The sequence below is a fragment of the Halictus rubicundus genome, chromosome 9 (assembly GCF_050948215.1).
Source record: "Halictus rubicundus isolate RS-2024b chromosome 9, iyHalRubi1_principal, whole genome shotgun sequence".
In the NCBI taxonomy this organism is placed as follows: domain Eukaryota; kingdom Metazoa; phylum Arthropoda; class Insecta; order Hymenoptera; family Halictidae; genus Halictus; species Halictus rubicundus.
This window is the reverse complement of record NC_135157.1, coordinates 9,038,775-9,064,853: the sequence shown is the minus strand read 5'-3', so window position 1 is coordinate 9,064,853 and position 26,079 is coordinate 9,038,775. Positions and strand designations below refer to the sequence as shown.

At 45.1% G+C, this 26,079-nt stretch overlaps 1 protein-coding gene and 1 long non-coding RNA gene across 2 annotated transcripts in view; both read left to right on the top strand.

Annotated features, from left to right (window-relative positions):
- The window catches only part of LOC143357244 (uncharacterized), a 45,295-nt gene that overhangs the window by 7,060 nt on the left and 12,156 nt on the right, over positions 1-26,079 (top strand). The gene's annotated exons all lie outside the window — the stretch shown is intronic.
- On the top strand, positions 11,647-24,567 carry LOC143357112 (uncharacterized). The gene is made up of 4 exons (XM_076793356.1): positions 11,647-13,106; positions 20,799-21,956; positions 22,451-22,944; positions 23,837-24,567. The coding sequence occupies exons 1-3, from the start codon at positions 12,941-12,943 to the stop codon at positions 22,888-22,890; spliced, it is 1,764 nt and encodes a 587-aa protein (XP_076649471.1). The 5' UTR covers positions 11,647-12,940; the 3' UTR covers positions 22,891-22,944; positions 23,837-24,567.

Here is a 26,079-nt window from a genome sequence, read left to right as displayed (position 1 = left end):
TGGGTCTTCATAAATCAAAGGATTACGACGGGATTACTTGAGAACGAGACACGCGTTGTCCATGCGTGCGGGCCTTGGTCGGCCCAAGACCACAAAAATGTCCCAACTGTTACTGACAAAGGTATACTTCCGTTCAGCACCGATCAGACATTCTTTAATGCATTAGAATGTAGGCGTTCATAGATCGTATCTGCATAGACAAGTATCGTGAACTGAACCAAAAATTTATTATTGAAGTATTATTATACTGAACGGTGAACTACACTGAGCTAGACTGTGAACTTATATATTTGTACCATACATGATTCTCCGAAGTGAAAAATATAAAAATAGATTAAAGGTGAAAAGAAATTCGAAGCGATTCGACTTTCAGCAAAGAAATAAAGAAAATCAGCTCCTTCATCGCGAATGACAATCGTACATTTCGCGATTCCTTTAATTTTATTCTCATTTGTAAATTTTTTCATTCAACCTCTCCGCAACAAGCAGAGCAAATGAAGAATTTTTCACGCAGTACACGTAAACAGGTGGAAAATATAATTTCTGTGCATTTGCTGACGATGCGCAGCAATATCGGATATTACCTTTCATTTCGAGTCGACTCTGTGTAAACACTCGACTCAATGAACAATCAATTTCTGTACATTTGTTTGCATCGCGAAATTTCTCCTACGTATCTGATGTTAAATCATATTTATCCCTTCAAAGCGCAGAGGGTTACATGCCATGCGATTTTTAATAAAGTCGAGCATTCCCACGAAAAAATGATTAAATCCGGAATGCCGCGGATATGAATATCCATGTAGCTTTGTACTAGCGAAGTTTTTTCTCGCATTTCGCCTCCTGTTTCAACAGAATCGTTTTATTGTTTTCGCTGATATCGACATCTTGCTTGAAATTCATTCTATAGATTTTTCGAAATATTACTGCACATTTCATTCGTCGAGATGTCTAATGAAAATGACAGGTTAGAAACCTAAGTTCGTTCAAGATGGAGGTAGTCATAGATGAAGATCGTCAACCGAGTGCCAGGGGACCGAAATGAACCTCGGGGGTACATCCGCAGCCCCACCGTGGAAAACAGACATCATCTTATTCATACATCCGTTGCCGACGTCCCGGCCGAGTCGCATTTTTTCCCCATGCAGATTAAATCACGTAGAGGAGACTCGGTATCCGCGCGAAAGGTGCGCGCGAACGTGCGCCGATTTCCAAAGAAGTCTACATCGCTATGGCAACTCGAGACTGCATATTGCGCGGCTTCTAAAACGGCCGGAGAACTTATTGGCCGTTTCGCGACTTACGCAAGCAATTTCGTTGGATCAAGAACCGCGAGCGCGGAGATGTTTCGCGGATTGGAACGTCGGAACAGTGATTCTACAATGGTCGCTCGATCTGCGATCTATATCCCTAGTTTGAGATTATTCAACGATTTTAACAGGTTGTTCATGTTTGAAGAAATTTCTGTCCAGTTGTAATAGTCGCAACGCAAATATTTTCATATTATTTATTTTTGTACTCTAGAAAAAAGTTCAACTTTAGAGCTGTACTCAAGATGGCGGGCAGTGAGGAAGACATTTGCAATTTCTGGGCCCAAAAGGTGGTCCTAAAGAAGTGCAAAGGGAGTTTCATAGTGGTCCCAGCGAACCTAAAGGTAGCAACATAAGCATTTCAATAATATTATATTTATTTCTCAGTACTCTAGCAAAGAGTTCAACTTTGGAGCTGTACTCAAGATGGCGGGCAGTAAGGAAGACATTCACGATTTCTGGGCCCAAAGGTGAATCTAAAACGATACAAAGGTGGGTTCATAGTGATCCCAACACCCCCATCGCAAACCTAGAGGTAGCAACATATATATTTCAACAATATTATATTTATTTCTCAGTACTCTAGCAAAGAATTAAATTTTGCAGCTGTAGTCAAGATGGCGGGCTGTGAGGAAGACATTTGCAATTTCTGGGCCCAGAGGTGGACCTAAAACGATGCACAGAGGGATGTATAGTTATCCCAGCACCCACAGCGCAACCCTAAACGCCGCAACACGTCGGTGCAGCGGGAAGGAACGTCTTCGGGCGTCGAAAGTCTCTGGCGTGGAACTCGTCGCCACGTTCGCTTGCACACGATCGCATTCGACTCCGGCCGTGTAATTGGGGGATACATACTATTTTGCAATCTGCTCGGTAACTCCCAGTTGACGTCCGTTCGCTCGTTCTCGCCCGGTCCAACGGTAATTGCGCATATTCACCGGTTGCTCGGCAACCTCGGACGCTACTGGTATCCCGGGACCGGAATGACGGGCGAGCCCCGGCTACGCAGACATGCAGCCTGCCAAGGCCGAAGACTAATTAAGCAGCTCGAATCCCATTGGTCAATTTACGAACTGGAGGAAGTAATACGAGGGTTCCCAAGGAACGGGAAAGACCGATTTCGATCATCTGGGGTGTCCAAATTGGGGTTGCCGGTTGACCCTACTCAGCTCAGACCTCCGTCAATGCACTCCGCGATGCATCAATGCACTGTTCCCGATAATTAATCCGTCGATGCGAATTTTTAACCCTGCAACGGATGGCAGGTGTTCCAGATAACTCCGCGTCGCTGTACGGTGATTATTGTTTTGCGTTTGTAGGTATATCTTTTTGAAGTTGTCAGCAATCGTCTGTTGCGTCGCAATGACTGTAGTGCGGTAACATTGATTTTTATCTGCTGATTTGCTATATAGAATGCAATGTTACATGAATTTTTGTCTACTAATTCCCTATTTAGAATGCAATGTTACATGGATTTTTGTCTACTGACTTTCTGGAAAGGAATACTACATGGATTTTTATATATATTCTTAACGTCGCTTTAACAACAGAGGTCATTGGTAACACAGTACAATTTTGAACTAATTGATAGTAGCATCTGTATGTGAATTTTTTTTTAATACAGATTTGTTATCTTTATAAATTTTATTTGTTAGAAAGCAATTTTGACGTCGAAAGTAACGAACAGTATTTGAAAAGCTTGATCAAATTGAATGATTATCATTATCTGTCTGGTTTGCAAATAATATATGAGTTACTCGAACAGTATTTGAGAAGCTTGAACAAATTGAATGATTAAAATTATCCGTCCGGTTTGCAAGTAATAATTACTGGTGCAAAAGAGTTTGAAAAGGTCTAATTATCGGAATCGTCCGTGTAATGTACGCACAAGTAATACACGAGTTAGGCGAACTGTCAGCCTGAGCAATGGAGAACTTATACAAGCAGATGTACACGGAGACAGGAGATGGATTGTCGAGAGTAAGTAATAGTGGCAATAAGTCATGGCAAGGGCTGATTGTCAGAGATATTGAATGACCGCTTCTCGATGCTGCTATAGTTCGTCGGAATTGAACGTACTTAACGATCTACAACTACCGCGCCACTTACAACTCAGAACTCGGAGCACCGCCTGTAATTACTTCTACAATGAAATTCTCCGTGTAATGAATCGTCTAGTTTTTAAATTGTTCGTTTCACAGAATTTTCTTTCAGCAATCCGGCTGTTATCAGGTTAGTAAACCGTGCATTCCCGGAATTCCCTCGCGATGGAAAGAGGATACCGTGTTCGTCTAGAGGAGGCAGCATTCCTGCTTCTCCAGGAGAGAAATATTAGTAGCAAGAAGTTAAGCCTGTAATGTATACTATAAAAGCTTTCCATTAAAGGGTGCAGAAATAAAAAATGAAATTTTCCTTTGCCACGGCGCCGTTTACACCTCCGGTAAATGAATACCTTAGAATACTCGGAAGGCAACGACGCGATTATTTGGCCGCGATGAATATTCTGTAAATTCTTTCGACCCCTCCGCTCTGCCACTTAATTAGCAAATATACGAGACGCGAATAAATGTTTCCGTAATATCACTCCGTTTCAAAGTGAGCGCTCCTCGCGTCGTTTTATAAAAATTGATATTAAACAGAAATCCCTGTCCTATGTTCGAACGGGTATTAAAAGAAAAATCAAGGGGACAAAAGTACGTAAAATTCTTCTACTGTCTCCGTTTATTTTAAATTAATTGGACAATTATTTTTGAACGCAGAGATCCCGAGCACGTTATTCTATTTTCGTTATCTTCAATTATTGCTCTAACGCATTTTCTTCGAATTAATTAGAATGTTATTTTTGGACGCTGATGGCTGGAAGGCGTTGAAATTTTAACAGTTTCAATTATGCTATTTCCGCTATTTTCAATTATCTCGTACTCTCCCCTCAAACTAATCATAAAATATAAAATAATTTTCGGGTTCTGCACAGATCTAGAAGACGTTGATATTCCGACAAAATTTAAAGTCTTAATTATTCTATTCCTAAACAGTTGATCTGCAATTAACAACATATTTCTGCATTTAGAAAGTTTCAAAACAACTTGGAAAATATTAAATTTGTTTACTACACTGTGGATCTTAACGCAAAATACAAATTATCTACATCAATTACAGAGTACTGGAACCAAATAAAAATGTCGGCCTTCCATTAAGAATTTTAATAAGTTCACAATAATCTGTGGGTACTTTTGAACGCCTTTTATCGTTCTACTGTTTCATGTTTCACTCACTTTAACCATAAATTCATGAAATCCGCAGTCTAGTGATAACAGTGACTCCTGCGTTTAACATCTCACGATTAGAATATTTTTCTGTTTGAACAGAAAATAATAATTGTATTTTCTTGTTGAAGAAGCCGAGTCTGTGGAAATATTTGACTGAAAACAGGTTCGAAAATTGCTGTGGAAACGCTTTTCTAACAAGTTGCTGGAAACTTCCATGGCAGAAGGAACGACACGAACTGGCCTCCTTACTGGTCCTCCGGATCTCAACTTCTTGGATGTTTTCGTTTGTGGACATCTCCGAGAGCTTGTTTATGGAAGACCACTTGCTCGTATACTAGATCTCCGTCCATGGTGGTCGTACAATCGCCGAGAAGCCGAGGAACTTTGAAATTTGATTCAGTACGTCCGAACGGAGCCATTATTAATTATTTTTGCGACACTGAACGCGGAAAATGGAATGGTGACGTTCACTACAATTTGTATGCGGCAAACACTTCGTCCATGATATAATTTAATTCTCGCGGCTCCTCGAATTTTATTTGAAATTTCCAAACAGAATTGTATATGTAATTTTTGAACTAAAGGGTTCATTCGAAAATAACAAAATATCTAGAATTGTTCTAACATCAGTACAAAAACTGCAAAGATTCCGAATGCGAGCATAAATTATTTTCTTTCAACATAGAACGGAAAAATATAAGTAATATTATTTATAATTTACAACAACTACTTAAATGACATGAACCAAACCACCCTAAGCACAGAAATTATATTCATCAATATACTTCCATATTTCGTAGACTTCTAAATCGAACTGTGTGACGGCAACAACGAAGCAATTACTTGCAATTAGAATTCTGTGGAGAACGCGTATTAATTGATGACGTCGAGGAAAATACGTCGAAAGCAGAAGAAGGAATGCAACGTTAATACGATTCGCTAATCAGGCTCCTTTTAATCCTTCCGGCTTACCGGATGGCGTACGAGTCCGCCATTTAAATCACCTCGTCGGTGTTCCATCGGCCGATAAATATTAATACGAGCATTTGTACCGATTGTAAAAATAAAGCAGACGCGCGAGCGCTGTAACGTCGTTTCACCCCACACCCCCGGTTGGCAACGCAATTAAATTGACCGATCCCGAACGCGGGGGTTGCCAAGGGGTGGTCTGGAAAATATATCGGACCGCGAAGGGTTCAATCGCGTTAACCTTTCACGGGCCAGACTTTAAATTTCCTTCTCGGTTACGTTACCTTCCACGGGAGAAACGTTTCTGCCAACATACTAATTCAACGCTGATGGCACGCCGGTGAATAACCGTGCGATTTTTAACCGTGCTGTTCGCCTAATCGTTGCAATTTATATCGCCTTTGTAAAGCTCTGCTCGCAGAAAGTGTGCACAGTGGAAACGTAATTAGAACATTTTTGCCAAAGCTTGTCTGCGTTAAAATGTCTTTTAAAACATTTTATCAGATTTATTTGACCCTTGCAGGATGCCCACACATCGTTGTGTAAAATGTGTTTGCACTTTCGTTTGATATATTGCGTTTTCTCTGTAACATCGCTTTATAAAATACGAGATCATAAAAATGAAACATTTTACAGTATCTAACAACAGAAAATGGTCTCACGAGAAACACAGGTGTATTGTACGTAATTTAAAAATATTAAAAATGAGTTTAAGATACATTTATGGTTCGGGTAAAAGCAATCTGAACTGTAGCTAAAATTAGTCAGAATTTTGTTAAATGTTTTATTTGACAAATTTTTGAAAATTCAATAATAAATGTACAAGGATCTGCGTACATTGTCGTCGAACTTTCTCCTTTCCATTAAAAGAACTAAACGTTGTTCGATAATTACACAGGATATACATATTCAGGCACAGAAATTGTAGATCCGCCGACAATTAAAACTTATTATAAGTGTTAATAGCACAGCTCGAGGAGCATAATTACCGAGCACCGATTTAATATCAGTTTCCCTACTTTATCACTGATCTCGACGTGAAAAAGTGCTCCAGGAAACTTTCCCCCGACCATCGGGCACTCGAACAACCATGATTTCCCAGGACTTAATAGTTATTATACTGCTAATTAACCCCTTGAACATGGAAATAACCGTAATTCCGTCTCCGTTCCACAAAATCAATGATTAATTGCACATTACGGTCACGACAGGAGCGAACCAAACCTTCAAGGTCCACAGAGTCCCGTGCTCAACCCTTAGAATTCAAAATCCCCGACAACCCTAGAAACGATTTACCAAAAAACAAAACAAGGGAAAAAAGGGGCAAGAAGAAATAGGATCCGTTAAGATAAATCGGTTGTGAGTATATCAGGAAAGAATATCAACCTGCTCGTTAAATCGACGACAAAAAGCTTCCCCTCGCGATTCCCTCATGGTCTTCGAGGTTAGGGGATGGTTAGGGGATGGGAAAAGAGGTAGCAGGGACAGGAAAAAGCTGAACGATGCGCCGCAATGTTCTGGGTGATAGGAGCTGGCTGGTATTAACTATGTTTTGGGATTTTTTGACTCAAACTGAATTCCAAAAAAATTATATCACTGTTTCTAATATTATTACACGTAGACACACTTTTTAATTTTAAAATACTGATTGTTAATTCATAGAAATTAAATGAAAACAATCAATTTATATTACGTCCTATTGCTCTGTGTAACTTTGAACTAATACACCGATTGTAGACATTGGGAATTTTATGCATTTAGGCCAAATTGCGAAGATGCTAATTGAAACAGTGAAATGATCGTTAAAATTATTAAGGAAAGCCACCATTTTCCTAAAAATAAATATTTCGAACGAATTCTAAACTTATTCATCATTCAAATCGGAAAACCAACTGACAGTTCACCGTGCACTATAACCATTTTTCTGAGCAAGTTCAATTTCACGTTCACTGCAAGCAACGTGCATAGTTCTCGACGCGGTGCGCCGGGACGAACGACGCAGACGACACGAGCGGTTAGGCGACGTCCGAGAATAAGCGTCGAGATTATAAGGTACGCATACAAACCATCCTCGTCGGGGGTTGGTGGTCGGGGGGATGGTTTCTCCCTCTTGCGCGAGCACGTGGCGCTGGCCGGACAGAGAACGCCGTAGTCTTCCCCGTCAAGGATAAGAAAAAGGAGCGACACCTAGCCGAGTAAAAGGTTCAACGAAGAATGACGACAAGAGAGAAAAACAGAGCGACAACGACAAGAACAGAGAGACAGAGAGGAAGAGAGAGGGAGAAAAAAGCTTCCAAGAGAGGACACCTAGCCGAATAAAATGTTGGAGACAGAGAACGAGCTGGACCAAGACAGAACCAGAAAAACAGAGAGAGAGAGAGAGAAGCTTACATGAGAAGACACCTAGCCGATTAAAGGTTCAACAGAGACTGACAACAATCTGGAACAAGACAGAACGATAGAACCAGAAAGAGAGAAAGAGAGCAAAACAGAGGGAAGACACCCAGCCGAATGAAAGCTTGAACAGAGAACAACGAGAAAGGGAACCGAGGCAGAACAAGAAAAATAGAGAGAGGGGAGGGAGAGTGAAGCTTCCAGTAGAAGACATCTAGCCGAATAAAACGTTGAACCGAGACGAAAAGCAAGCTAGACCAAGACGGAGCGATGAAAACAGAGAGAACACGAGCAAAACAGAGAGAAAATGAGGAAAACAGTGTGAGAGAGAGAGAGAGAGAGAGAGAGAGAGAGAGAGGAGGTTCCAGGAGAAGAGCAATGATGCGAGCGTAAGAAGGAGACTGGATTCGGCAAAAAGGAAGAAGCCTTGATTGAGGGTGAGAAAGAGGGAAACAGGGGAAAAAGAGGCTTGCAACAGAGTTGTTGGAAGGGGTCCCAGCGAAAGAGAGAAAGAGAGAGAAAAAGAGAGACTAGCATGAGCGATGCGCTATCGCAGAGCCCTGCCAGCGAACGCGGCACGACGCCGGGGGTCGGCGCTATCGATTGGCGTCGGCGTTTCCTCGACGTCGCTATTTGCTCGCCGCCGTCTCCTCTTTCTCCCTCCCACTCTCTCGCTCTCGCTCTCTCTCTCTCTCTCTCTCTCTCCCTCCCTTCATTCTCCTCTCCCCCGCGATTCTCTATCCTGCTCTATCCTCCATTCTCACCTCGGTTTCGTTCATCCTGCTTCGCCACCCTCGACCACCACTCAACCTCAACCCTCTGTCCCCTTTCGCGACCGTGCATCCCCTATTCTCTGCATCAGACATCATAAGACTGTCTCTCTTCAGCTTTCCACGAGAATCGGCACCCTTTGTCCGCAAAAGTTCCTCTCTCCCACTAGAAACCTCCTCCTGGCTCATAACTCTCTCTGTCCCTCTTCGGGGATCATAGCTCTCTCGGTTGCACCCTCCTACTGTCTTTGTCCCTCTTCGGGGTTCATAGCTCTCTTTCTCTCTTAGTTCCAATGTCTAACTCCCTCCCTTTTTTTCTCAATCTAACTATCTCTCTCTCTCTCTCTCTCACTCTGTGTTTCCCAATGATCGTTCCTTTCTCTTTCCCTCTTTTTCTGCATGTTCCCTCGACCCCCATCTCTGACTCCGTTCCATCCGACGCGGTAACAGGTGTTGCTCCGGCCCCGAACTCGTACAAAATCGATGGGCAAGAGCCACATCGGCGTCGCGGCGAGGGTTCTCCCCTGGCGATTCACCCTCTTGCTCGGCTTCCTCGTTCCTACGCTCGTTCCAACCCCTCGCGAGGGGTGGAGAGACGGTCAGGGTTCGCCGGGGGGGTGGCATGGAGCAAAAGGGAGACCGAGAAACGACCTGCCCCGAGTTGCAAGCCGCCAGTGACGGAGAGAGAGAGAGAGAGAGAGGGTCTGGCTAGGGTGGAAGGGAGACGGACGAACCTAGGGGATGAGACCGTCGGTAGCTGGACAGAGAGAGTGTCTAGCTAGGGTGGAAGAGGTGGTTCCAGAGGGTGGAATGGAGATAGAGAGATGGGGATGGTGAGACTAGCAGCAGGAACAGAGAGAGAGGAGGATCTAGCGAGGGTGGAAGAGGTGGTTTCAGAGAGTAGGAGAGAGACAGGCAAACCTAGAGCGTGAGACCAACGATAGTTGGAAGGAGAGAGCGTGTGAGTGGGAGAAAGAGAGAGTCTAGGAGGGTGGAAGCGCTGTTTCCAGAGAGTAGGAGGGAGACAGACAAGCCTAGAGGGGTGAGACCAACGATAGCTAGAGAGAGAGAGGGTCTAGCAAGGGTAGAGGAGGTGTTTCCACAGAGTAGGAGAGAGACAGAGAGACCTAGAGGGTGAGACCAACGCTGGAAAGAGAAGGCCCAGCTAGGAAGAGGTGTTTCCAGAGGGTGGAGAAGAGAGAGAGAATTTATCGAGGGGCGGAGGAGGTGTTTTCACAGGGTGGACAGAGACAGAGAGACAGAGAGAGAAGGATGGTAGGCAGAGTGGTTCCAGGGGAGGGAAATAGGAAGAGGAGCTGCACGAAGCCGAGGAGGAAAGGACGCAGGCGCCCAGGACGCTGGGCGACGCTGGTCGACGACGCTGCATTGCCAGTTGCACCCCAGCCACACCCGGTACGAGTCATGTAGTCGGGCTACCCTCCACCGCGATACACGGCGGACAATTGTTGCTTCTGCGCCCACAGGTGGTACATCTTCATCTTCGATCTTCGTCCTGGGTAGAGACGTCTTCGGTCCGTTCGTCCAGCCAGCGTACCCGCCGAGGCGAGAGAGAGAGAGCAGCTCTAGCATTTGCTTGCCGGGGTTGGCCAAGCGGTCTCCAGCGGTTGCTCGTGTCTCCTCGTTGATGCTCGGTGCTCGGATTCGTCGTCGTGGTGGTTCGTCGTCGTCATCGTCATCGTCGTTGTCGTCGTCGTTGTCCGTGGTTACGTGCGTGCGTGTCTGCGTGTGTGCGCGTGTGTCCAGTGCACGAAGGATATATCATTGAGTTTTCAACGTCGTCGACCTTCCCTATTCCCCTAGGGAGAGTTCGCCGGGATTAATCGAAGAGGACACACCGGTGGCTAGAGGGAGAAAGAGCGAAAGAGAAAGAGAGCAAGAGGGGGGCGAAACTGAGGGAAACGTGCAGCGAAAGCCCCAGGCAGAGGAACAGCCGCACGAGGGCAGAGTTGTAGCCTCCCATCGCGTGGAGCATCGAAGTTTGTAGCCTGTTCCACGGTGATCTTCGGTGGGCAATCATCGACAACCCCCCGCGGCCATCGTTCCTCTCCCGAAAGCTTGGGGGGAGGGGGTGGAGGAGGAGGAGCGAAGGAAGACGCCGCGGCTGAAGAAAGGCTGAAGAGGACCCTGACGAAGGGGGAGCTATCGACGAACACGCGTAAGGCGACAGCGCACACGTACGGATACACAAACATCGCGGACCTGTTGTCCAACTTGTTGCTCGTCCCTGCAAAAGGCACACCCGCCCACCTCCGACAGACGGACGCCAAAAGCTTTTCGAAAAGGAACCCGAAGCCCAGGCCAGACCCAACGCAACCACCAACGGACAAGATAAAACGGCTGAACGGCTGACCCGATCCGCGCGTCGCAGCCAGCTCGACCACTATCTACGCCTTCGCTTTTTTCGAACAATTCTCGAGCCCCCAAACAGATTCGCGTTGTTCCTCTTCGGGGTGATCTTCTGACGCTCTTCCGGTACTCTTCTGGGACTCGATGAGACGCTATGCTCGCAAGCACTGGCAGTTCTATCACCGGAACCCGAGCTGTCCGACTCTGAACCCCAGGCTCCTGGTGCCTGATTGCCGCAAAGACTTCCGGGAGACCTGTAGGATGAACGGTCTCGCGGTACGGGATTAGTGTGGACAAGGTCTTCAACAAGTGTCCGGATCGGTTGCGCGGAATTGGTATCGTTGGGACAGGTGATTGTTGGTGTCTAGGACTGATCACAGGTGGCTGGTCGACGAGATGAGGGTAACGCGGAAGAGGACACGCCCGGCTATCCCGGAGCAAGAGGACGTCGCCGATGGAATAAAACACCGCTCGGACCGGCCGGCTAGGATACTCTCCTAAACTGTCCAGAGACTCGTTCAAACACTTGTCCGGGAGGATGTTGCTGGTGGAATAGACCACCGCTCGGACCAGCCGGGAGTGTCTCCTAAGCTATCGTCAAGAATCTTGATCGTTCAAAGAGTTGCCGCGTTGAGAGACTGACCGAAAGGCGTGTAACATAGCTGACCTGACGTTTGTACATACGAATTTAAGTAATATAGAATACAAGACATAGACTGTAGCTATAGAGGACGTCGAAGAAGAAGAGAAGGAACGTTAGAGCAATGTGAACGCGCATGAGGACGCTGGCATCGAAGGATTAGGGTAAGGCTAGACGATAAGCGAGAGATGTTTCCGATGGAATAAGAGGGGAACATGATCGAGCCAGCTTAGGGGTCGTTATGACATAATCTTCCACCCGTGAATACAACGAAAGCAATACTACAAACAAGGTAAAACGCAAGCTAGAGAGAAAACAAGACAAGAAGAGGATCTGTCCGCGCGTCCTCGGCTCCGATTTATCCAGCACCACGAGAGTATAAGTATCTAACAGCCGATTTCCGATTTCGGTTGGTTGGTTTAGCCGGACGCCTCGCCGAAAAATATTTTAATACGAACGTATACATGTATATACACGCTTGTACATAGGAGTCGATTCTACACGGAGACGCGAGGAGGGAGGTAGGTACACGGGGAGCAGCTGCACAGGCGAAAACTGTTCAGCGATCGTGCAACGACATCTAGAATTAAAATACCGGCCGTTCGCCGACGCGTCGGCACGCGTATAACCTACAAAACCGGAAGCGAGCCTTCTGCAAGAGTTTACGACGAGGATCGATATCGATAGGGGAACCCAGAATCCCGGACCGATTCCTCTGGAGATTTACCAGCGACAGCCGTTCCCGAGATCCGAGCTGCGATCGGTACCGTTCGAACGTGTTTGATCGAACAGAGCCGGAAAGTAGGGGGAGCCTCGATCGGTAGACGAAGAGGACGATGCGACACGTGGTGGCCAGGATCGGCTGAGACCGTCGATCAACGATCGAGAAAGACGCGAAGATCCTGGTGGCCTCCGCGGAGACCACCAGGACGACATTTTTACTCGAAGAGACAGAGCAAAAGACGATCGTCCTGAACCTGTCTCTTCTGTCTACCCAGTGTCCTGTTGAAAAGAGCAAGTCCGCAGGGATTCAGGGAAGATCGAGGGACTCGGTTGATCGTGAGGCAAGAGATTCTTCGGACTGATGCACCCGGTGGCCCGCAAACACCGGAGAAGAGGAGTTCGTCGCGAGCAAGGACTCTAGCCCCGTGGTTTCGAGCTTCTGGTGCTGTTGATTTCTGAAAGAAAGAGTTTGAAGGACACCGGTCCAGGACAGCCAAGATGCCGCGCTGCTATATGGTGAAGAAGGCCCTGTGCAACAAGTATGTCAGCAGCGTTGCCAGAGGATTCGAGAGCTGGGGTCGCGACAGGAGGACGCCATCGCCAACCACCATGAAGATACCAGTCTCGCCCATAGAAGGGAGCGTTGCACCCCCTGTTGCTCAAGGTACGAGACCCCCGTCGAACCATTAACTACCTCGGCTACCACCCTTTGATCATTATGAGGCCGGCTTGGCGGCGTGCTAGGCCGACTTACGCGGTACTCGATCTCCTTCGAGCCATAGGGTGACGGGACGCGACACTGATTCGCTATGACACCATACTGTTTTCGATTGATTTTCCGGGAACTTTGGGGATTTAAGCACTGAGGGGTATTTCTGATTTCCAGATTCGGGACATTGTGGAACTTTGAGGATGTGGGTACGTCGTAGAATTTTTGCGGTTGTCCTAACTAAGGGGTTGAAATTAAAATTGTTCTATCGACTGATTTTGGAAAATTTAGCAGGATATACCCGATGGGGAATATTGCTCACAGGGAATGTCTAGAGGTTGTGAAACTCTAGGAATGTGTAGAGTATGTTTAGGTTTGGGTTAAACAATTTTTGATCAATTCATTGGAAGAACATTAGCAGGGTTAATCTCCTGCTGTTGAACTAACACTGTATCATAACTTTCTGAAATTTAAAAAAATTTTTAAGAATCTCTTTAACACAGACATAAATAAGTTAAATTGCTTTGATAACTTCTCAATACTTTGATTCACCTGCTACAGGCTTAATCCAATTATTTTATGGAAGATTTTGTTCATTTCAATCGAGTGATCTAAATGTAGTATAACGAAGAGTTCAATGCTATTTTCGTCGAACATATAATTTGAATTTAGAAAATAATTTAGACTGTAGAATTGAATTTAGACTGTAGAAAATAAATTTTGACGTAGTCAGAGAATAAATCCTAATCCAATGGTTACACCCGAATGGAATTAGCAAATTGGTCGCTGTTAATGCCAATTTCAACGTTAAAGCTACTCTGACAAAGTTGATTTCGTTCCCTAATTTTTGAGAACGTAAAAGGAGCATAAGATACAGTGTCGACCGCAATGTTTCGTCGATCACTTTGAAATTTCGTCCAATGCGGCTGTATTATTCAATATTTAAGGTTTCTCTGCTTTGATTGCATCTGATTGCGCGTATCGGGTATTTCGCATTAATGTACGAAAATGTTTGGTCCCGACATGTTGCCAATGTTGCCGTTTTATCCGTCGATTAAATTCTATTGGAAACCTACTTGTGGTACGCCGAAGCCATCAGCGTCGGTACTTAAAAATATTCGCTCGTCATAAAATCAAATATTCATCTATGATGTAACTGTGTTAAGTAACTCTGTCCTCTTTTCACTCGCGATTACTCCAGTTGTATAAACTCGCGAACGCTATAATAATTTTTTTGTAAATAGCAACCAATCTTAAGAGCCATAAATTAGCAACCAAGTGGGCATCAAAAATGAAATTATGAACTATTTGAACAAACAGAAACGACACCTGTGTGATCAAAACATAATTTAGAAGGTCATTTTTAAGGTACAATTTTTAAATGTTACTTTTTATGGAATACCTTTATAACCACTTTGTAGCTCTTAAAAAATATTGAATGATCAAACAGGCAGATTTGTAACTCATCGGTGGAGGCGTTGAAAAAGTTAAAATGAAATAAGAATGATTGCTTGAAGTATAATCCAATAGCATCATTCAGGTGTGGAGACTGTCCAAAAAACTTTATTTCTTGAAAAATAGTTCCGAAGAAAAGAATGCTGAAAATCATTTAAAAAAATTGGATCAAAGACATTTTCCAAGGATCTTCATTTCATTGGGTACCATGTTTACAAACATGAATATTTTCCAACGAAACTTTAAGTAAACGTACTTCGATATATTTCCTACAAAATGGTAACAAAGATATTTCCCAATAAATTCAATAAGGTTTTCAAAAAATTCGCTAAGGATGATCCTTCTCCTTCAGACCACATCCTCAAGGTTAGAGCTCGTATTTTCCTAATCTATCGTAGCCGGAGATAATTCCTGCGACATGTCAGTTAAAACTAGGATAACGACGAGCGTCGTAGCCAATTGTGTTTCGAGAAAAGTAGCGATCCGTGTCTCTGGGACGGCGAGGCGTGTATTGACGTGTAGGCTAGAGCCGGCGCCATTCCTCGCGCGGAATAATCTAGAATTCTAGAGTAGAAGCCGAGACGTCGAGGGAATCGTGGCGAGGAGGAGGAGGAGGAGGAGGAGGAGGCCCCGGGGTCTGTGGTTCCGCGATCGGGAAACGCGGAAAGGAGAATGCGTATAGTAATCAATATTTTGGCCGCGGCTATTACGTCCAATTAATGTGAATGTTGCTGTTTGCTCCAAAGGCCCGCGGTATTGATTCACCGGGGGGCGCTCGTATATCGTGGGTCTCGTGTTGGTGCGGCGCGCAGAGAGGGCCGCGTGTTTCGTCGCGGCCAAGAAAAATGTCTGCATACGAATGCTCCCCTTCGCGAGCGAGTCGCTTCCGCGAATCGCGAGCGTCGCATCGGCGACGCAGCGAGACAGCTTTTTCGCAGGGTCGCGCGCCGCTCGGAACGATCGTATCGTGCACGGCCCTTATGGCAGGAGAGACGCGCGTTCGAACGCAAGTCGAACGTGGAAAATACGATCAGATATAGCCGGCTACCGAGCATCAACAGTACTTCTGTTTTTCTCGTAGACGCCGGGTAATCGATGCTGTTGCGCTACGCGCACAACAGCGTTACTGGAACGTTACCCGTAACAAAAAGAAACTGCCACGTGATGAAATAGAGCTTGCTCGGAAGGTTCAATCTGCTGCTTTCGGAGAAAATTATTGTTTACGAGCCAACTCCTTTTCTCCCAGTTTATAGCTTCTTCGATCTCTTGCAATGTTCTTTGATTTCTTCTCGCGTTAATCTTCTTATACTGTTGGTTTAGCGTCGAGATTCTCTTTTTCTAGTTTATTTTTCTATTCGATTCAGCCTTCTTTTAATTCGCATTTACATCGTTCGGTAAGAAAATTATTTACCTCGATCATTTTTATACTTTACGTCTTCTCCTGTTTCGCTTCCTGCTATTATTGATCTGTCCCTGTATTAGTTTCGTTCTTCCTTCACTTCGTATTTACTTCATTTGTCTAGGAACGAATTGGATTTCTTACACTTCATACCTTTTTCTATTTCGCCTTCTCTGGTCTTACGTTCACTTCACTCGTCAATTGTACCCTGCTTTGTACTTAAATTCACTCTTCATTCTCCTTTGCTTTGAGTTTATTTCATTTATTTGCTGGCAAATTGCCTTTTTCTATGTTGTATCCTCTTCAGTTTGGTTTCTCGCAATTGTAGTTCCATTGCGCCGGTATTCACTTCACTCCGCGTTTACTTTGTATTTACTTCGTTTATTTAGAAGGAAATTGCGTTTTTCTACCTTCTATCCTCTCGGGCTTCGTTCCTTGCAATATTTTCTTCGTCTTTGCATTCACCCTATTCTTCATTTACGTCGGTCACAGTGAAACGCTTCTTTTTTACCACTTTATATCTCCTGCTATTTTGTTTCTTGTAATTATACTTCCTTCGGTATTTTGTATTCACTTCGTTCTTCATCTACTTTCAGCTAATTTGATCGAGAAAACTCTTTACTTCATTGATTCACTAGTCAACTAGTTTTCTACTTGAGACTTCATGTCCTATTTTATTGTTACACAATTTGAGGCGTGTCCTTATCAACCTCAATGTTCAAACACTTAATATTCCAAGCAAAAGATGAAAATAAATTCCAAGAGCCTGTAGCTTACAAGAAATAAACAAAATCCTGGACACGAACAACCTGTTAGCTTGCAAAGAAGTTTGAACCACCGCAAAATTCAGGAAAATAAATTAACACAATCCTTTACAATAAATTACAATAAACTAATCACAATAACTTTTTATTCCTATCTTAATACAACTTTAAAGAACAAAATCACCCCATGAAAATGACGATTCATGTAAATTGCTGGAATTTTAGCGAGGTAGGATGTAAACGATTTTTCTTGAGGAAAGTGAAAATGTGTAATGTTTCTCAAGAGAAACAAAAATCGCTAAAAAAAATAGATTAACCCTAATCTTCGTAAATTCCTGATCAAGCAAATCGCAACGGATCGATACAAGAAACCAACGTCCGCAAAAATTCCACTCGCATTAGCGGTACAGAAATAGAATTTGTCCACGGCAGTTGTGCGACGCCGATGGTCAGCAACCATCGCGATAAGAGTCGCGTTTCGCTCGTGCCAAAAACACGTGTACCACCGGCGAAACAGTGTTCGATTTCCCCCGCTCCTAAGTTCTAAGGTGAAACAGCGGCGAAAGACACGAAAACGTTCTCTCGTGATGCTCGATGGTTGGCAATTCCGCGAGGCGCCGTTGCCATAATTCGCGATAATGCTTTGTCGCTCGTAAGGAAAACTGCATTAATTGTCCGGATTGTCGGGCGCGCGTTTCAACGGCGCGGCCCCGTTTTGTTCGGCTCGGTTTACGGGTTCGTGTTCATAATCGAGTGAATGGGAAAGTGTCATGCGAAACTTGCCCCGGAGACGTTAATGGAGCCGCAACGACCGCACTTAAGACTCGTTACAATGCCGAGGCACGCTTCTGTCGCCGCCACGAAAACCGGGACAATCATACGTGAAACTGCACGGCACCAGACTTTGAATTTCGTCTTGCGACCGGAACACAGCCGTCTCCACCGACTTCCACCGAGAATACCCGGCGAGCAGCATTATGAACGATAATTAAACGGCCGCTTTTTGTTGCCACGGGAAATTAAGGGAAGTTCGCGTGCGCGACAGCCACGCTCTGCACGAGCCAAGATGGCCGACAACCGGAAGACAGCCCGATGGACGTCCTGAACTCTTCTTTCGCAGAGGAACTTTCGCTGATTCGGATGTTCGCGGAATTATTCCGCACTTTGACTGCCAGCTGTCTGAGAAATTATAAATGGATCATTAAATTTTGAACATTCATGATTCACAGGCTGAACGTGTCTCAAAGAATTATTCAAAAGCAATGGCAATTGTAAAATCTACTAGGGTAAGGGACTCAATTACTGTGGTGGTACCAATTACTGTGCCTATATTAATCATACTTATTTTTAAAGCAGAATAAATATTGAAAAAGAGAAACAGATTTAATATCTCTTTTTCAATATTCATTATGCTTTAAAAATAAGTATAAGTAAATAGATTCCTTACCCTAAATATGAATGTTATTCGTTTCTTTCGAAATGAAATTCTATTCTTTTAGATTCTGTTTCGAATCCTAGTCCGACTAACAATTAATACCTTATGTCATAGCTGCAGAAATTTCATTGATAAATCAACGAGTAATCTTGAGTAACATGGTCTAACAACCTTTTCCAGGATTGTTGTTTAAAAAAAAGTTATTAAGCTTGTTTTAAATACAGTAAATCGTTAAAAGACTCGGTAATCAATGAAATGTGTACAAAAGAAAAAGCGAAAACGGAGTGAAAAATGTGTTTAGATCAAATTAAACCGCATAAAATAGACGCGACGTAATAGAGGAAAATCTGATTACCAATCCTCGCGATTGCTCTGGAAAGAACGTAATTAAAACTGTCTTGATGAATGAAATGTCAAACGAGAAGCAAAAACAGGGTAAAAGAGTGCAGTGAAACCAAATTAAAACTCACCGCATAAAATAGACGCGACGCGTTACAGAGGAAAATCTGATTATCAGTCTTCGATCTACACGTACGCGTACCGCCTATAAAATCCAACGCAAAAATTCCGAGAAAAAAATCTGACACATTTCCCCGTTCGAGGTACAGGCAGCAGAGCGCGTTTCCAATTTCCAGATTGAAGTTTCCAATCGCGAAAAAATCAAAGGGATCGCAGGAATTTCGCAAAAATGCGAATTTCATACTGAACTTCGTATTTCGTTCCTTCTGGGGAAACTAGTTTTGCGCCGTTGAGAATAGCATTGCGAGTAGTTGCTCGAGCATCGAGATCACGATAGAAAAAACGAGGAAAAAATCGACTGGCGGGGGACGCGGTAATAGGGGAATCGGCGGAGTCATTGATAACCGGTTCGCGCTAATCGAGGAGAGTTTTCCAGCGGAGCGGTGAGATTGCGGGGGTGGAAGAGGGTAGAAAAACAGGGAGAAAAACAACGGGAGAACCGTCGCGTCGGGAGAACGATTCCGGGGGAGGCAGAGAGAGAGAGAGAGAGAGAGAGAGAGAGAGAGAGAGAGAAAGAAAGAAAGAGAGAAGACGGCGAAAGCGCGCGCGGAAGCAGCCTCGCAGGATGTCGGACGGCGTTGAAATGAAACGCGCAGTTTCATAACCGAGTTATCGTGAAATTTTATATCCGCTCGCTCCTACACTTTCCTTAGCCATCCACTCATCCCCTTTGACCCCGTTTCCAACATACTTGCCGTCATAATCCCGTCCCCAAGCAGCCACGATCCCAACCTACTACACCCCTCCTCCCTCCGCCCCACCCCTCGACCACCCCTGCGCTTCTTCAACGAGGTTCGACACTCTTCCGTGCTGGCACACGCCGACAACGGAGCTCGTTCTCGTTAAATCGCGATTAAAAAGTCAAATCGAGAAATCGAGTGGCCTTCTCCCATCCTTAACCACTGTACCAGGAACCTGGGTCACTTTTGACCCGGTCTTAGCTCGGCTGTTTGACCCGTTCGTTTTTTTATCATCATTGAACTCTTCACTAACGAGATTTTCATAATGGAGAACTTTATCTTTTTGTCAAACATCGTTAACTCTTCTATCATATACATTTTTCGTTTTTAAGAAACAACCCAGGAAATTCTTCCAATAATTATAATCGTAAATATTGTTTCATTACGAGCATATTATACTGGGGATAGCGTGCTTGTTTTACTGGATCAAAATCGACCCAGCTTCGTTACGAAGAGGACTGATATTTTCTTTTCTTTCTTCGGATTTTTCCAGGAGCCTTCCTCCACTGATTTCCATCTTTCCCGGTTCTGACTTCTTTTGTTCCGGACGCTACCGATCGGACGGAAACAGGCTCGCTGTAAAGTTTTTCTATTACAAACGAAATTCCGATCTGCTCTCCTCCCCCCTCCCCAACCCTCGGAGGGGCGAGTTTATTAAATTTCACGAGGCTTCTCGTTTTCCTTCGGAGACTGCTCCGTGGAAAGTTTAATTGCTACGCATAAAGTGAACCGGGGATCGATACCGCTTCTTCTTTCGAAGGGGGAAGAGGAAGTTAATAGTGCCAGGCTTCTCCTCTCTCTTCAGGATGGTGTTCCTCGAAAAGTGTCCGCGGGGGTCGAAGCTCGAACGATGGGTCGCCTGTAATTGCTGTTTGCCCGGGTGTCATCGGGTCCTCGAATTTTTGCTGATCGAAGCTCAATTGCCGATTGGTGATTCCAATATTTCTGTGGAACCATCGAAATGTTCCGTTAGTACCGTAGCAATCGTGTACTAGGGCCTGATTTAGTCGGCACACCCGGAGCAAACACATTCAGTGTCCGAATGATCAACCGCGGACGAGAAACAAAATGTAATTAAAATGGTGCCGTGTTTGGTCATGTCAGTGCCATGTCAGATTATACTAGGCAGGTCAGACGCCTAGCGTCAGCATAGGACCCCCTCAGCGTCTGACCTGCCTGGTATAACCCGACCCTTAATCAGAAAAGTGTCCCGAATGCGTCACGAAAAGTTTCACAGAGAAGTCGTTAAGAAACAAGAAGGTATTCTTGCGACAAACAATCAAGGAACAGTGTCTGTACCCTATACGCCTCTTCAACTACCTCCTTTCGTTCCAGAATACCTGAGCACCCAGTCGCAGGAGCCAACGCCAACAAGAACGAAGACTCCCGACCAAGAAGTTGGCATCAAGGAAAGAACATCCGAGGCCAACGACGTGAACGATGAGGCGTCATCCCCGTCGACCGCAGCGAATAATCTTCCAACATCCGAGAGAACGGAAGCGACGACGGTGATCTGTACAACAGGAGCATCTTCAACGAACCCTCCGCCAACGGAACCAACCCCGATCGTGGAGACCACGGAAACGCCATGGGAAAAGAGCTCCTCAAGCCCGTTCACGATCCTCAAGTCACCTTGCAGAACCGTGGTGGAGCAATTTTCGTCCATCAACCATTCGCCACCCGGTGAACCTTCTCCACCTTCGAGCACAGCTACACCTTACCACCTAGAAAACAGTCGAACGGACTCGAGGATAGGATCGGTCTGCTGCGTGACCACCAGTCATGTCTCCTCCATGTTCAAGGACCGTTCTCCAGCAGAGACGGAAGCTGCCCACGATCTGCTGGAGCTCTCAAGGTCTCTGCCACCTCTGCCGCCTCCTAGCGTCGCTCAGAGCGTGATAGAGTCCCCAGCGACGGACATTCAAGAGATGTCGGTGTACCAATCGGACCAGCCCGTCTACCAGGTGAACACCATCGACCTGGCCAGCTCCGCAGTCTACAGTCATCCCCAGCCGCAGCAACCATCCACGACTAGCATCATCTACGAGCCTAGCTCCACGATTGTTCAACAGACTGGCAGCGTCTTCATCCCTCTGTCGCCGGTTCAGGAGATTCTGTTGACGTACAACGCCCCCCCGTCCATCCCGTGCACACCTGTCGTAACTCAAGAACCCCTCCAACCACCCCCGCAACAACAGCAACAACACACACCGATCGAATCCGCGCCGCCTCTGACCCCACCAACGTCCGAGTGCAGCAGCGACATCGAGAACAACAATCCGAATTCGCAGCCCAGTCAGAAGGACAAGGAGGTGCAGACTGTGATCGAACAGGCCGAGGTCAAACCTGCCAGCTACACTTATGACACGTTGCTCGTGGCTGATGGAAGGTCCAAGAACAAGAAGACCAACAACAGTCAGAAAACACCGGAGGCTGAACCCGTCGAGGCGCCGGAGACTTCGAAGATTGGACGATACGTCTGCTGCGAGTGCGGTATGTAGTTCTAATTTACTGGTTGCTGGGAAACTGTTCGTTCGAACAGCTACCATCTTGAGGATCCATTTGTTTTTTCCCCGGTGAAGTAAACGTAAGACTGATCCAGACCTAGCCCAGATCTTGGGAATGTACATATTAATTCATGACTCTCAGTGTTAACCCTTTGCACTCGGAGCCATCGATTCTAGACTCATAATATCCCCTTGCACATCCGAGTGCAAAGGGTTAATACTAATTTTATGATGAACGACGTCCACAATCTCATTGATTGTTTAAATATAGTTTGGATTCTGGACAAGCTCCGCCCATTCGTAGGAAAAAATATATCTCCAAAATGATCCATTCGTTCTCAAAGAGTTAATTTCTACACTCAAATGGTCCTGTACAATCAATTCCGCATAAGTTCATAGAGTCCTCCAAAAAATGTCCATCTTTGGAGATGGTTCTGACGAGGCCCCGCCCATTAACGGAAGCTATGGTGTGATTTGCAGGCAAGCAGTACGCGACGTCTTCGAACCTGTCGCGGCACAAGCAGACGCACCGCAGCATCGATTCCCAATCGGCGAAGAAGTGCATCCAATGTGGCAAGGCGTATGTCAGCATGCCCGCCCTCGCGATGCACGTACTGACGCACAAGCTGACGCACAGCTGCGGCGTTTGCGGGAAAAAGTTCTCGCGGCCTTGGCTGCTGCAAGGCCACCTGCGAAGTCACACCGGCGAGAAACCGTACGGGTGCGCACACTGCGGCAAAGCGTTCGCCGATCGGTCGAACCTGCGCGCCCATATGCAGACACACTCAACGGACAAGAACTACGAGTGCCACAAGTGTCACAAGTCGTTCGCGCTCAAGTCATACCTGAACAAACACCTGGAGTCCGCCTGCCAGAGGGACAACGACGACAGCAGCAACGACGTCGACACGTCCGGTTAAGAACGGGGAGAGAACTGTGAGCTACGGGTCAACGACACGCTCGCTGACCGACAGGTACATTTATCGAGCTCACTTATACTTCTAGGAGGTATTTCACCCTTTCATTGGGCCTCTCAGAGCCCAGGGAGCGTTTTAAATGAGTGGGAATCTAGTTGGGACTTTATCGAGCGGGTTCGAGGGCTGTGAAGCGCTGGGGAGAGTGGGGAGGGGCCAGTGGGCGGGCCAGACTCCGCCTACTACTGTGCAGGACACACTTGTGTCCTTGAGATCAGGATTTTTGCTGCTCTCGTTGAACAAAGCTGTCGAAATCTGTTTGTTACAGTTAAAAAGCCACGGTTGATTCGAAATCTAGATTATTGGTATTCCTAGTACGCGAATAACATTGTCTGACTCCGCCCACTTTATTGTTAAAGTTACTGGTGCGTTTGTCACACAAAACTTTCGACTGCTCGGTTGGTTTGAATTAATTGATTGAACTTCCTCTGGAAGTACATCGTTTAGATCGAAACGCTTTTCATCTCATCGCTTCTACTTGACTCCTCCTTCCACTCTAGCTCCTCCCATCAATTCTCTTTAGCTCCTCCTACAAACTTCAAGCTCGCTCGATAAACTTGTATAGTTACTTCAAACATAATTCAAGTTTCGCCTACTTTGAAGTACTTTAGACTATATCAGCTTCATGGCATGATCAAAGCTATGAAGGCATTAAACTTTCATTAATAATATACTGTTCAAGGTATTTGAAGAATATGTTTAAATAATGATTTGGGGGTAACGAAGCAGTGGTATAGAAGATAAAATTGGACATTTTGCGTCGAGTATCGATTAAATATCAAATTCACGTAGACAGATTTTAGAAGGAATTTCGATTATTTGGGGCTGCAGTTTGCAACAATTGGGATTTCAACTCGCAGCAATAATCACTATGAAAAATTCTGTTTCGCAGCCGAAGGCCACGTCGCCAGATTTGAAAGGAGCGAAGACAGTGTGCAAGTTCACGGCTAGGCGAACAATTTCACGTTCCCGTCGGCCAGGAAGTGGAAAGCGAACGTTTTCGGGCTGCCGGATCCGTGTCGAGGACAATGGGTCAATTCAAGTCTGAATCGGTCTGGTAGGAACTTTGATAGCTTCAACGGTGACGGCGCAAGTTCATCACCTTTCCCTTCTTCCGCTCTTCACTCCTACCATCCGCAAAATGCTCCGCAACAACAATAGCGATTACGAAAATTGCCAACGAAAACTCTCTCCAACAATCGACCAATCTCTGAAACAACCCAGCGAGCGACGCAACCGAGACAAATTTCACAAATCCACCGAAAGGTCAAAGAACTTGACATCGTGTGTCATCGTCGATGCTACAGAACGGAACTTCCGTCATCTTAAGCCACAGCATACGTATTCTGGGTAAGCGAAACAACCTCGAATCTACTCTGGCGATCGTTTTGAACCGCGAACTGTCGACGAAACAGAATGGAGTTAGTGTTGCTCCTAAATGCGAGCTTTGTATTCCGTTTTTAATGAATGATCGGAGAGTATCAAAGCACCAGTCACGATATAGCAATAATGTAGACCTGTTCGGGGCGAACTAGAATTTATTAACCCTCGTTCGTCCCTCGATAAGTCCAATTTTAATTTCTCTATTCAGATTAGACTGAATGTTGAACAATTAATATGATATGAAAGTTTAATCTCCACGGAGTGAAAGTCCTTTCCTCGGGGTGAAAGTTCATTCATTTTCTGTTTTATAAATTATGAAAAATGTCCGATTTCATTCTGGTTGTGTGCAAGACAAATTTTGTATGTTGTAGAATGGATTTGTAAAATTATGCGGTGACTCACACGTTTGTGCAACATGTGTATAAGGGTGATCAGTTTTGAACGATCCCAGTGTGTACATTTTTGTCGTCTGTTGTTCCAACACCATTTTAATAATGTAGTGTTTCAGCTTTTACATACGCTTTGGACAAATAGGTGTAATAGCTTTCTGTGAACAAATGTCTGTGAGTCACTGTAAACGAACTACAATTTTCTTGTTACGAAAATGGATGAAGCATTGTGTTAGGATATTTTGTACAACTATTCCCGAGGAACGTATGAGAGTTGGAAGATTATTCTTTCAGAATTCATAATTAATGACGAACTGGACGAGGGTTAAGAATCGCCAATATAATAGGATCGTAATGAACTTTCATAGATACATTTTCAATTTCTTCGATCATACACGAAGGTTAAAAGAATAATTGACTGCAGTTTGGAAGAAAATTGATCCCTGCAATTTTGCAAATAGTCAGTAAACAAATTTAAACCTCGCACCAATAAAGTGCATCAGTTGCAGGAGTTAATTTTTACTCGGAATGATTCCCAAATGCAGGCAACCCTTAAATCGCATGGTCTTCAAAGTTTCCTTTTCAACAATTCCCAGAACAATTACACTGTCTAACAAATTTCAAATTCCCTCTTTTGACAATTATTAAAATTGTAAAAACGTGTCCAAAGAAAAATGACTGAATATAAATTCGGCCATTCGATGGGAACGAAATCGAAATAAATTCAATTAATTTTCATAAAGCAACACGGACCAATTACTTCGTTTGTACGGGTTGATTAATCGTTGATTGCGTTGTTAGAGGGTTGCCTGAATTTGATTTCGCCAGTGATCCGACTTTTTGGTGCTTTCATAGTCTCCGGAGAGACGCGTCGTTGCAGAACGTGCAGCGGGGCGCGAAACATCGAATTCCGATGTCGTGGGTGGACAGACGGAGATCTGAAAGTGCGAGAGGGGTGGGTTTATCGAGCGATCAGTTCGAATTTCGCGATATCGTCGGCCGTTAGCAAGGAGACAGACACGCACGACTTTCTTTTGCGGAAAATCGATCGGCAGCCGAGGCGAAACGTCGCGTCGTCGTCGGGCGACGCGTTCCCGATTCGCGATTCGATTCGGCTCGATTGCGGAACGGCATTCTTTTCATCCCCCTCGCGCCCGATGCCGGCATTCGAGCAATCGATAGATACGTCGCTTTGCAAGGGCCGCTCTTCAAGGGAAACGAACGACGCTCGTAATTAGCGGCACACGGACAACGGAGCCGCGGATACGATATAAATCGATACAATACTATCAAGGGACCATCAGTTTACCAGTAACGTTCATTCACGGGGAAATTGCGACGGAGGCGCGAGAACCGATCGATT